This window comes from Pelodiscus sinensis, chromosome 3 (assembly GCF_049634645.1).
Source record: "Pelodiscus sinensis isolate JC-2024 chromosome 3, ASM4963464v1, whole genome shotgun sequence".
In the NCBI taxonomy this organism is placed as follows: domain Eukaryota; kingdom Metazoa; phylum Chordata; order Testudines; family Trionychidae; genus Pelodiscus; species Pelodiscus sinensis.
The window spans coordinates 187586980-187600262 of NC_134713.1; the positions used below are offsets into that span (position 1 = coordinate 187586980).

At 38.5% G+C, this 13283-nt stretch overlaps 1 protein-coding gene across 6 annotated transcripts in view; it reads right to left on the bottom strand.

The window, feature by feature from the left end:
* Positions 1–13283, bottom strand: part of MACROD2 (mono-ADP ribosylhydrolase 2) — a 1395588-nt gene that overhangs the window by 1120258 nt on the left and 262047 nt on the right. The window contains exon 1 of one of the 6 annotated variants that reach the window (XM_075925643.1): positions 3836–4138. The exons of the other annotated variants lie outside the window; for them this stretch is intronic. Within the exon in view, the coding sequence (XP_075781758.1) occupies positions 3836–3890 (55 nt within the window). The 5' untranslated portion in view covers positions 3891–4138. Of the gene's footprint in view, positions 1–3835; positions 4139–13283 lie in introns of those variants that run through there. 6 annotated transcript variants of the gene reach the window in all.

The window sequence follows — 13283 nt, forward strand, 5'->3', positions numbered from 1 at the left end:
TTTTGTAATTAGATCCAAATGAAATATTAATTAATTTAATTGAGGTCATACTTGTTATTGTTTCCCCACACTGAAGAAGTATATTCAAAATGGCATGTGTAAAGCTGTCTTGCTTTTTAAATTATTACCAAAGAATCCTACTGAAAAAAACTAATTTTAAATATGGGATATGCAGAATACAGATTAAAAGGATCATTTCATACTATCTAAATCTATAAATAACTTTTAACCTAAAGAATTATCCTTTTACATGCATTTTACACATTTTCATCTTTAGTTTAATTAGATCTTACAAACAATTTCCATATATTGAACTTCTGTCTGTGTGGGTGTTGTGGTTTTTTAAATTATATACATATATAAAAACACCACAATATGTTAATTATATAGATATAATTAAAAAAAGAGACCCTTAAGGGTATTCCAGGTTTATGAAGCATAAACCTTGCTGGCAGTTTCATGTGATATGTAAGGTTAAAAGATCAACTATCTGCCACTGGTAATTTGTTCCTTCTGGATTCTCCTGCAAAGAGAAAAACACTTTTATCAATGGATTGCAATTAAAAATACATTAAATAATGGGTCATTATTTAAGAGGTCTTGTTAGTCAAGCTAACTTGCACACACTAACCAGCCTAATGGGCAATTTTGAACTCCCAAAAGGAAATGAGAGCAAGAGAAAAGAGTTATTCTAGTTTCAGATCAGTTTTCCAGTTACAGGCAGTCCCCGGGTTACGTACAAGATAGGGACTGTAGATTTGTTCTTAAGTTGAATCTGTATGTAAGTCAGAACTAGCGTCCAGATTCAGCCGCTGCTGAAACTGATCAGTTTCAACAGCGGCTGAATCTGGACGCCAGTTCTGACTTACATACAGATTCAACTTAAGAACCCCAGGCTCCGCGGCTTTGCTCTGCTTTGCTCCCCGTCCCCCTGCACTGAATTGAAACAGTAATATAATTCAGGGCTCCTCACCAATGAAATGGTGGGTAACCCCTACCTAATCCTAATAATTTTTTAAAATACTGCTCGGGGGGGGGGGGAGGGGGGGGAGATTAAGCAGTTAGGAGAACTGTCAGTGGATTGTATTCTCAGAAACATGAGTTCTCTAGAGTCCAAGCAGACCTATCTGGACACATCTCTGTAAACCTATAGAGTTTCTCTCATATATATATATCACCTCAAGAGTTAACTGTCTATTATTTCTCTTTTCCATTCTTTATACTAGTGAAGAATTGATCCTCTTTTGGTAGCAATGAGTGGTTGCTGAAGACTTTAATGATAGCAGTTAGGTTTATCCTTGTGGTAGGTTAGATTGATACCATTGGGGCTGAGTCCTTAGGTGAGATTTTCTTTTCAATTTATTTTAATTTCTTCCATTATATTAGTGCAACATTTAGATATTTTGCAACAGGCAGCATACATCAAATAAGTTAACATGTTTGTCTATTTGAGGGGTACAGGGATACCTCAAGAATGCATTGTTTGATGTAAGATTTTGTCATGACTTACTGCTTTTATAAAACCCACTTGTCATCACAAGTTGTCTGCAATAACAAAATGAATGCTAGACAAGAGATGAACAGTTTTAGCTTATCTTGCAAAGATGTATTAAGCAGCCTATAGCCTATGGATGTATAGGAGTCTCCAAAGGAAAATGACAATACTTAAAAGGATTGTGCATTTTGCACAGTATTAACACTGCTTTAACTAGGCAAGACATTTCAACAGATAAAGCTACACTTTGAAAAAAAGAGAACCACACAAAGCATTTCATTGCCCTTTGTGATCCACAGTGAATTGCTTATACAGATTGCAAAAATGTTGCACTGTCAAACCACATACAACCCTATGAATTTGTCCAATAGTCATCTAGAATACTAATAAATCTTCCCGATAATAGAAAACGCGTGTAAACCCGAGCAATTTATTTTCCACTTTGCTGTCTTCCATGCAATGCTAGCTGCTAAATTGGTATGTTACTCAGCTCTGATCTCATTCCTACAAGTAGAAAGTAAAAATAATGGCCCCTTTTTCTTAATGGCAGTAGAAATTACTGAATAAAATCTGCATCCTTCATACCTGCTTTTGACATTCCTGAGCCTTTCTGCTTTTGATAAAACCTCCTGTTCCAGGCCTTTTTTTTCTCTCTCTTTTATAGTGAGGTATGTGAGTTTGCCCAGATACATAAGACTTTAAGTAGCCATGGTGTGTCTCTGTAAGGTGCTTGCTTCCTTAACCCCTGGGGGAATATCAGTCCCACCAATTTAATCGGTAGCCCTTAGTTCTGGGCTCCAGTTACTGTGCACAGGCTTACCACATGAAGTCTTTCTTCTGCAGAAGACTGTCTTTCCTGCACCCACGTGTGCACACACACAAAAGGGGTCTCTCCCTCTCTGCAACCTTCCATCAGCTAAGCTATTTGCAAGTTCTTATGATCACTTACTTCCCAGCTGAGTCTGATAATTGACCAGGGCTAACTGGCCCCAGGCCCTTAAAGGGAGGACAGACCACTCTGTTACAGTGTCTTTTAAAGTGTGTTTTAATTGTTTCTCACCACCTTGTCAAATATGTAAAATGAAACTTTTGGGACAAGATTACACACTTAGAACAGGCAAAAGAAAGTGTGGCGCCTACCTGAGCTGGAACCTGGTCTCTGAAACCCCAGGAAGCAGGCTTGGTCTGGGACCCAGCCCAAGCAGGAATGTCTCACTTGTTATTTTTAGCCAAGTGGCACAAGCCCCATGAGCCAGAGTCAGTTATCTGGACTCTGAGACTTCCTGTCTCAGTATGTGGGTTTGGTTTGGAGTTTTTTGCAGGTAGGCATATCCATAATGGCTCAATGGCATTACCATCATTGGAAAAACACTAAGAAAGCTAATCATCAGGAATGTTTTTTCTGGAGCTCAAAAGTCAGAGCTGGCACTACAGCTGAGCAGAGCCCAACATTCTATGAAAAAAAACCAAACCAAGTAATGTGATAAACTAAATCTCTCAATAGGTTTAGCACAATACCCAGCTTGTCCAGCCAGCAGCTGGCAAAGAGACTGATGAATAACAAGCACAACAGCAGTAGCAATAATGACAGTGACAAACTTTATGAGACTGCAGGGAACTTGGTCATACCCATGATAAGTGGACATCTGGGTAACTAAATTCATGCCAGACCATGGATGTTACCGGACCAGAGAGTGCTGGACTAGAGAACCTCAACCTGTACAAGACCATCATAAGACATAATATAAAACCCAAATTATACTGCAGTGTCCATTGCCAATTATACACCAGAGACCACTGCCAAAAGATCCTAGCTGTATAACCCAATGAACAAATGCTTGCCTCACTATAAAGATGCATTTTATACCATCACATTTTATTACTTCTTTGATCCTCTTTCTAAGACTAGAGATGGCAGAACTAGATTTTCTGTTTCATGAGAAATCCTGCAACCCTCCCTCCCCCACACACAAAAATCTGTTCAGAAATTGAGCAAAACACAACAATAAAAGAATCAAAATTACATTAAAACAAAATTCTGGGGGTAAGTAAATTTGGGTCGAATTAAACATGTTTTGTTCTGATTTTGATCTTTTAATTGTATATGATATTTTATATACACAATAAAACTTAAAAGTTGAAACAAAACATTCTTTCAAAACAGAAAATCAGATGGTTCAGAAATGGTCAGAATAGAACATGAGGGGTTTGCTTCTAAACAAAAATGTAATTGGAATCGACATATTTCCAAGAAACATTTTGCTTGCAGCTATTTGGCATTTTATTACAGAAAAATGTTCAGTCAGAAAATTCCAGCCCAACTCCAGTCAAGATACTTACCAGCAAGTCTTTGGGGAAGAGCTGCTGATACTTGCCTGATGCAGCTTCCTTCCATAAAGCCCACAATGGATAGAATGTTCCAGGCAATTACTGATGGGAATTGCTGTCAGCTGTTTGAAGGCAGTGCAAGAAGATTGGAACTGGCTGAGGGATCCAACATTCCCCCTCCTCCCCATGCCACAGATCATTTGGGCAGGGAAATTCACTGAGGGTAGAGAATTTGCAAGCAAATCCCCTAAATTAGGGCACATTTGATATGGTCTCTTGACAACGAAGGGAAATTGGCAGAAACAGCTTGGCCCTAATGCTTTTCCTTTGGAGGAATCAGGTTAAGTAGCTTCCTCTTGCCCTCCATTGGGAAAAAATGGATTTTTGCCACAGCCCTCCTGAGCTGGTACAAGTGGATTATTGTGGTTCAGGGAAAAGAAGCCCACAACATTCCTTCAGAGGTGTGTGTATATATAGGTGCTTGTTAGAAAGACAGAAACAAAGGGAGAATGCACATTTGTGAGGTCTTTCTACTGGCCCTGTCATCTGAGCTCACTACCAGAAAAAACTGCAGGAGGAGCAGGACACTTCAGCTTATTTAATTGTCATGTTGGGATCAAGGAGGAGCACAACCAGGCATGTATTGAAGAAAGAAAAATCCAGGAATCATGGGGCTTAGCCCCAAAAGCTAGCTAAGAAGTGTGGTAGCCAATCAGAGCATGTTAAACAAGAAATTCAACTATTAGGTTTGGTTTAGTTTACAAAAGTTTTAGGTCCAAAGATCTGAAATCTTAGAAGGAGGGAGCTCTGTTCTACCTGCCTGCGGATAGGGAAGCAGAACAAAACTAGCATGCTCCTCCACAGGAACAGCATTCACCCAAGCTAGCTACTTACAACATGACTTCTTTTGCTTTCAATATTGCAGACTGGCAAAAGCAAGTGCATTGACTTTACTGTGCTGAAGCAAGTTTCCCTTACTAATGGAACCCTATTAATCACCCATGTGTGTGTCCATGCCAATTCTCTGTCCATAAGATGATTTTATGTAAGTGACAACACTGCCGTGTAACTAGTGTGCATAACTTTAAAGATACTTTAGAGAGGAGGCCAACTTAGTCTGTAACTGGAAAAACTTAGAAAACAATGAATAGTCTAGCAGCACCTTCAAGACTAACTAAACAGGTAAATGGTATCATGAGCTTTCATGGGCACAACCCACACTTTTTCATCTGAAGAAGTGGGTTGTACCCATTAAAGCTCATGATACCATCTACATGTTTTGTTAGTCTTGAAGGTGCTGCTAGACTATTCATTGTTTTCTAAGTTTTTCCAGTTACAGACTAACAAAACAGATGAAAAAGTGTGGGTTGTGCCCATGAAAGCTCATGATACCGTTTACCTGTTTAGTTAGTCTTGAAGGTGCTGCTAGACTTTTTTTTTTTTTACCAAATCAGCTATAACATGTGTTAATACCACTTTTGATATTTCTTTACATCTGTACTCCAGTGCATTAGATAATCATTCTGTCAATTTACAAAACAGCTATTTAACACCTCACCCTAAATCATGTTTGAGATTATAGACTAACCTGCATAACAAGGGTACGTCTAGACTACATGCCTCTGTCGCCAGAGGCATGTAGATTAGGCTACCCGACAGAGTAAAATGAAGCGGCGATTTAAATAATCGCCGCTTCATTTAAATTTACATGGCTGCCGCGTTGAGCCGACAAACAGCTGATCATCCCAGGAGGCATACCTGGGTTGTCGACAACTCCCTTTGATGTCGGCAGGGGAGCGTCCAGACTATCGCGCTGAGCCGACAAACAGCTGATCAACTGTTTGTCGGCTCAACGCGGCAGCCATGTAAATTTAAATGAAGCGGCGATTATTTAAATCGCCGCTTCATTTTACTCTGTCGGGTAGCCTAATCTACATGCCTCTGGCGACAGAAGCATGTAGTCTAGACGTACCCTAAATATTTTCATGACCTAGTCAGATCAACACTCAGTTCATTGCTATGATAAAAATTATGGTGCAGCTACAAAATAAAAAAGGCAGGATTATTAAACTTTACAGTGTTTATTAAACTTTAATGTATTTCAAAGAGATTAACAAGAATCCCACAATTTAAAGACACTTAAGATCAACTATCAAAACAAGTAGTCAACCTCACCCAATCTGTTACAATTAAGAATAATTTCTAATCGCAAAAAGGATATCATGCAGTCTGCCAGAATTTGCTATTTAAGCCACTTGGCATTTCATTACTTTTAAAATGCTGAAGACACTGACTGGTTTTTAAAAAGCTGGTAGGAGTACAGATTTTATTAAACGTTTTCAGTGAAAACCACTATACTGTATTTTTTTTACTACACCATCTGACAAGGTGGATTATACAGACACATCCTTGTTGCCTGTTATATATTGTTACAGCATATAACTCTGGGCAATAAATAGACTTCCACTTAGATTTAGAATGCACTTTTTACATTAAAGATATGCAAATAAGGCAAAACAGAACACTCAAGTGGTTTTGGTTCCCAATTCTCCAATCTTTCATGGTCCCTTAACCCACATTACTTAGTATTTGTATGACAGTAGCACCCAGAGGAACAACTCAAGATCAATGGGTCAGTGTGTTGGGTCCTATACAAAAGAAGCAAAAGCCATTTGGATCCTTCCCAGGGTTTCAGAGCCCAGACTAAAGCTTGAGCCCAAATGTCTACACAATAACTCAACAGCACTGTGAGCTCAAGCAGGCTGGCACACAGCAGCTATAGGTGTTAAACTGCAGTGTAGACATATCCACAGGACTTATGGTTTAAATATAGCTACACATGACAGCTGGATGTTGCCTTAGGCTAGCCTAGCATCTTATATTAAGAGTGAGGTCCCCTGGATTACTCTGGACCTTGAATACTCCCTTTCCCATCATTCCTTCCAGGTTTTCCCTAGAAGATGAAATGGCCCTTACGTGGATGGCCCTGGGTCTGGAAGATGTAGTATGTTTGCAGTAAGACATCTGATTTATATGAATGAATCACACATGGTTTAGGTGGGAATCTGTAAAATTCCACCCTTAACTTTTCACCTTGTATTTTGCTCTTTGAAATGTCTGAATTGCTTTTTTGTTCCTACTTTATCTATAACCAGCCTATTTCCTCACTTACTGAGACTCTAACCACCAGTATTGTCATATTATTATTATGGGGCATATCTGATATGTCACTCTTATTTGTGGTTAGCAGGATTCAGTAGCATAAAACAAATGGAAATTTTAACATTACTAACAAGCAGAGCCTTATATTCCATTTATAATGATCTTGCAATATTTTTCAAAATCTTTCTGTGAGTCTCATCTATATGGGTGTACACGCATTCAACTTTTTATTTATTTGTAAGCTCTGTCTACTTAAAATGCTTTATTTGATTTTTATTGTGTCCAATTTTTGCTCTTTTAAAAGGCTTGCTGTAAAATCATTGTATTCTGCCTCACATCTAGCAGCATCATGATTTTTATTTATCTTGAAAAGCGTATTTTATTTCATATGCAACAGTACAACTACCCATCTGAATCCCCTGAGCTTCTGCCACTTTCAATACCGCTTCTATCACTTCTATCCTCGCCTTCTAGAGTTTTGTTTAATTCAGTGAATGGGCGGAGGAATAGCAGTGCATTCACAGTCTATGCAACATGGAATCCTACGCAATTTGGAATTTCATGTTCTTTAGGCCTTATGGATTTCTTAAAGCAAGTAAATAAATAAAAATCTGACCCTCCTGAACTATATTACTTTTCTTTGGGAAGTGTCTAGAACATATGTCCATCACTGTCAAGACCAAGGCTGCAGCTTATAAAAGATTCCTGGTTGCTGACAATATATTTTCATTAATACTTAACATTACTTGAGAAAAACATTACACACTTTTTCTGAGAGATTCTAAAATTATAGCTGCCTCCTCTAGTACAGGTTGAACCTCTGCGGTCTAAGACTCTGGTGCAGCGGACCACAGATGTAGCCCAAGAGCAGAGGTTGCCATTGGCTGGCGGGGCAGCAGAGCCCATGGTGTAAGAGAATCCACACTCAGCGGGGGCAGCAAAGCCAGCAGATCAGCAAAGTTGGCTGAGCCTAGCAGGGCGGTGGAGCTGGCAGGCTGCCAGAGCCCATGGGATAGCAGAGCCCACAGCCAGTGGGGCTACTGAAACCCGGTGGAGCAGACAAGACCATGGGGCAGCAAAGCCATGGGGATGCTGAAGCCTGGCTGCCTGGGACAGGAGCTGGCGCCCCACCCACACCTCTCCTGGTGCAGGACTAATCTAACCTATAACAGGCTTCTTTTCCTTTACAAATTAAGGGCTTATAATTTTCATAGCAAAAAAATTAGTGTTTACAAAAATATATTTGCTGGCTCTCTACCTGGAAGGATACTTTTTTGGTATTTGTTTGTATTAATGCACAGAAATAAGTTATTTTTAAAGGCCATTTTTGTTCTTAAATAGCATACACTGGTATTACATTTTGAAATAAAAATTCGCAAGCTATGAATCATTCCATACACTTGATCTATTTTGGTTGCTTTCTGAAAATTATTTTTATATATATATATATATAAATAAATAAAGTTGTAATCTTGATTTAGAATCTGATGTTAATGCTCATTCAGTGTCAAGGAGACATAATACACGTACGTATTGTTATTGATTAGTCACAGTATATGCATCATATGGACTTTAAAATATCTTTGAATTCAAAATATTCAAATACAGTCTACGGCTAACTACATTCTATACAATCTCAGGGGGTAGCCATGTTACTTTGTAACATTAAAAACAGCAAGCAGCCCTCTGGTACCTTTAGAGACGAACAAAAATATACACGATCATAACCTTTCGTGGGTAAGACTCATCTGATGAAGTGGGTCTTAACCACGAAAGCTCATCATTCTATATATTTTTGTTAGTCTCTAAGGAGCCACAGGACTACGCACTGCATTTTACAAGCTGGATCTATACTGAAGACTGCATGTGGTTACTAATCCATATAGCATACCCTACAGTTTCCTTATGTTCTGAATGTGCACTAAGAATAATACAATCAGGCCTCAGTCTCTGACAGATGAGTCTTGAAAGAACTCTAGACTCCCAAGCAGGCACCTTGTTTTTAATACAATGAAAACAATGATACAAATCTATGCAAAACTATATTGAAAGGACATGATGTATTGGATTTCAGGCCATTCCTGTGTATCTACCCATGGCCACCCCCTAAATAATTTCACCATATACTAGTGCAAAGCATTTAGAACTTATTCATCCTTATGTCCTTAATCGCTACCACAGTCAATTCAATGGGGTAGCTCTAGCGGGGTAAGAAGGGAATACCACATACAACCTTCACTTTCTATTTTTGCAACTTTGCTCACCTCTTCCATAAACTTACAAGGCTAGAAATTAAGTTGTAAAAGGTAATTAATTGGTCATTCAATGGTTAAAGAAAGGGAAACAGACATCCCTCATACAAATTGTTTGGTATTTATATTGATCAAAGTGAGTTTTGTACATTCTGCATCATTTCATCCCTACTAAAGAAGTTGCACTATTCAAGGTTCATCACAGCAGATGAAAATGTAGCTTATCCTCCCATGGGTTTTATTGTGCAGTTGTTTTAAGGGGATATTTCAGAAATGCACTTTGGAAGACTAGCTCATCATGCACAGCAGATATTGGGAGACAATTGGTCTACTAGTGATTGTTTGCTATCTCATTACTTTATCTTTTCAAAATAAGCCGACAAAGTGTAGGCTTAGTTAATACACGCAAGCTTATGCTCCTATCACTGTTATGGTACCGCCTAAACTGTCCTGCAGCAGGGCTTTACATTATTAAACAGCTGCCACAGCTAGTCCCAGAAGTAACTGCATTTTAGTAGTAACTGACGCTACAATCATTCTAATAAAAGCACTATGCAAGTCTAAGATTCCATTCTTATAAATAAATGTTAGTTACAAAAAGATTTTACATGGTCTGGTTCTATGCCAATTAGAAGATTTTCTGGTTCCTTTTCCAGAAAGGTGCTTTAGCAACTTAATACATTTTTCACGCATATCTTAAAGGCATGGCTGACTAACAAGTCACATTCTATCACCCCCTCTTCTAGAGCTGGATTCCTTTTTCTGCTAGGATCTCAGATCACATGCCTAAATGTATGTGACTTAGCCATTTGGATAAATGAAGTACACTATCTTACAACTGATTATGCACAGAACCTAGGGTGCTTTCCACTATGGATATCTTCTATAAGTAAACTTGAGTGATTGGTCACAAGACTTTTTTGGATAACAGTAAAATGGATTTGGCCTTGGGCCACTATTTGTTTAGCACAGATACACTGTAAGACAGAGCTAACTTACCATTTCAAGAATTCATCATGAATATATTTAGTATCACAATCCTATATATGCACTGTTAATAATGTTTATCCATTTAAGAATATTTTTCTCAATAGTGGGGAATACAACACTGAATAAAAATGTTCAGGCTGGATACTCAACAGAGAATGCTTATGAAAATGTGTTATCAGTAACTCATGTGAACACAGCCCACTCTCTGCTGATGAAATACAGTTGCAGTTCAGAAACAATTCTATTCAGCTGCTGGGAAGCAATCACTCCCTGAATTGAGAACTTCATGTCAAATGACTCTATGCCCAGATTGATCAAAAAGAATCCATTAATTGTGTCATCGATCTTCACCTTAAATGGTAAGAAAAAAACCACAAAATGTAGCTTCTCCTCCCATGGGTTTTATTGTGCAGTTGTTTTAAGGGGATATTTCAGAAATGCACTTTGGAAGACTAGCTCATTATACTAATGCTGTTCTATCAAAGCACAAAAAGACCAGCATTGTGAAAAGCTATGACAACATACACAGTTTACTGTGCAGGCCTCTCATTATACAGTACATATTTTCTCATAACAGGTGATGATAGGTCCATCAATGGCTATTAGCCAGGACAGGTGGGAGTGGTGTTCCTAATCTTTATTTGTCAGAAGCTGGGTGACAGGGAATGACTGATGATTTGATTAGATGATTACCTGTTCTGTTCATTCCCTCCAGGGCACCTGGCATTGGCCATTGTTGGAGGACAAGATAATGGCTTGATGGATCTTTGCACTGACCCAGTATGACCATTCCTATGTAACTGCATATCAAACTTAGTATTTCTAGTAGAGTGAATCCCAATGTAACTTTGGCAGATGTTACCATAACTCCAGTTGCTTACAACTTTATTCTTGACAAGGCATCTTTAATTATCACAAGAAGTCAATATCACCACTGGAAGATAACACTCCTTGAGAAATGAATGACAGCTACTAAATCATTAACATCCTTTCTTGGGAACTTGAGATTTCAAAAAGTTTCCCATCCAAGTATTGGTTAGAGTAGACCCAACTCTGCTCAAGTTGTAAAACTAATCGGAGCATAACTTGTAGTGCTAAAGCTGTGCTGCAGGGTACTGTAGATAAACTACAAGCTTAAAAGAAACAACTATTTGGAGTCAGTATATTATAGTTTAAATATGTATGTTCTTACAATTTTTATTGTAGTTGCATAGTAATATGTTTAACATCATCACATCGTATTATAGTAGCCTTAATTTCTGATTTCTGAAATTCATAATTTGAAATTCTGCTGCACAATTGTGCTTTTGAAACCCACACACCTAGTGTAGTTGACTGTCCCATGTGGTGGCACTTAGACCATTAACAACAAAAGATAAGCTGAGTGCCATTTGGCTTTATAGCTTATGCTGTAGGGGCTTCTACACTAAGCTCCAGAGGCCCCAGGTTCAGATCTGTCCACTGGTAGTTACAAGTGGGGGCTCAGCTGGGTCTCTGAAGCTTGGGATGTGCTTCTTCAGCTAGGGGAAGTATGTAACCCACACTCCTGGGCTATGTCTACACTCATTGCTTCTTGCATAAGTACAGCCATTCTTGTGCAAGAATCTGCAGAGCGTCCACACTGCCCACCCGCTCTTGCGCAAGTAAATTTACAGTACGGTGTGGTAAGAGAGGGCTCCTTGCGCAAGAGCTACACTCTTTTTTAACAGGTGTAAGCCTTCTTGTGCAGGAGCTCTTGCGCAAGAGGGCAGTGTAGACAGGCGACATGAATTTCTTGCGCAAGAAAGCCCTATGGCTAAAATGGCCATCAGAGCTTTCTTGCACAAGAAAGCATCCACACTGCCATGGGCGCTCTTGCGCAAAAGCACAGCTCGCACATGGCAGTGTGGACGTTTTCTCGCGCAAGAAGCCACCAGTGTAGACATAACCCTGGTGTGGTTTATGGTCTCATGTAGTAGCACTTAGACTACTTACAGTGAGAGATAAAAATAAGGGAGGACTACAGAGCCACCTGTCTTTATATCTCAAGCTATACAGGCTCCCACACTAAGCTCCAGTGGTCCCAAGTTCAAAACTGCCTAGTGGTGGTTACACTTTCTCACATTTAATTTTGAGAGATGAAAAGTCAAAGCCTACTTTTCATTTTTTTTAAATTCATAATCAAAAGGGAATATTCCTAGTCAAAGGAGAATATAACTTTACCAAAGCTATTTTGTAAAACCTGTATATTCAGGGTTTTGAAAACTATTCACAGAGAACTGATTCTTATTCCAAAGCCCTGATTTATTCATTTCACATAAAGTCAGCCACAAATCTTTGTTTATTACTAATTAAGTATAGTCAGATAAGTCATTTAGACAATACTAATAAGATTTCTATTATATTCATAAAAGAAAATTACATTAAATAATTTAACTTATGCATATTTTAAAAACAAATAGTCATAAAACTAGCATTTTAACTTAATATCCATAATATAATAAAATAAAAAATAACAGTGACACCGAAACAATGAAGAGAATTTTTCTTCTTTGGTGTAATGAATCTGTATATTATCTATAATGAACCATATAATATTTTAATATACAGCCATGACCTAGAACATTAGCACAGCAGCAATGCCTTGCACATACAAGAAAACCAAGTCTGAATGAGTAGAGCTCTGTGTGGATACAATATCCACAACTGCATCTGTAAAAATGATCCTTGGATATCCAGATCTGTGGATGCAGATACAAATTTTGTATCTAGAACCCTACAAAGTTGAGGATACTCACTTTTTAGTCAAAAGTGGGTATCCTCAACTTTGCAGGGTTCTAGATACAAAATTTTTATCTGAATCCATATCCACAGAAGTGAGCTGCAGATATCCAGTTCCATGGATTTGAATGGCTCTATGTATGAGACTCATGTTCAGAGGGCCTCTGAAGTCTACAAGGTAATGTGCACATTTTGAAGCTACAGACTGCACCTAGCAGTCAGTATCCATCCCACAGATTAACCCTTAGATCACAATTCCACCAATTTTGAAGGAAGAGAATGATGCTTTCTATTGT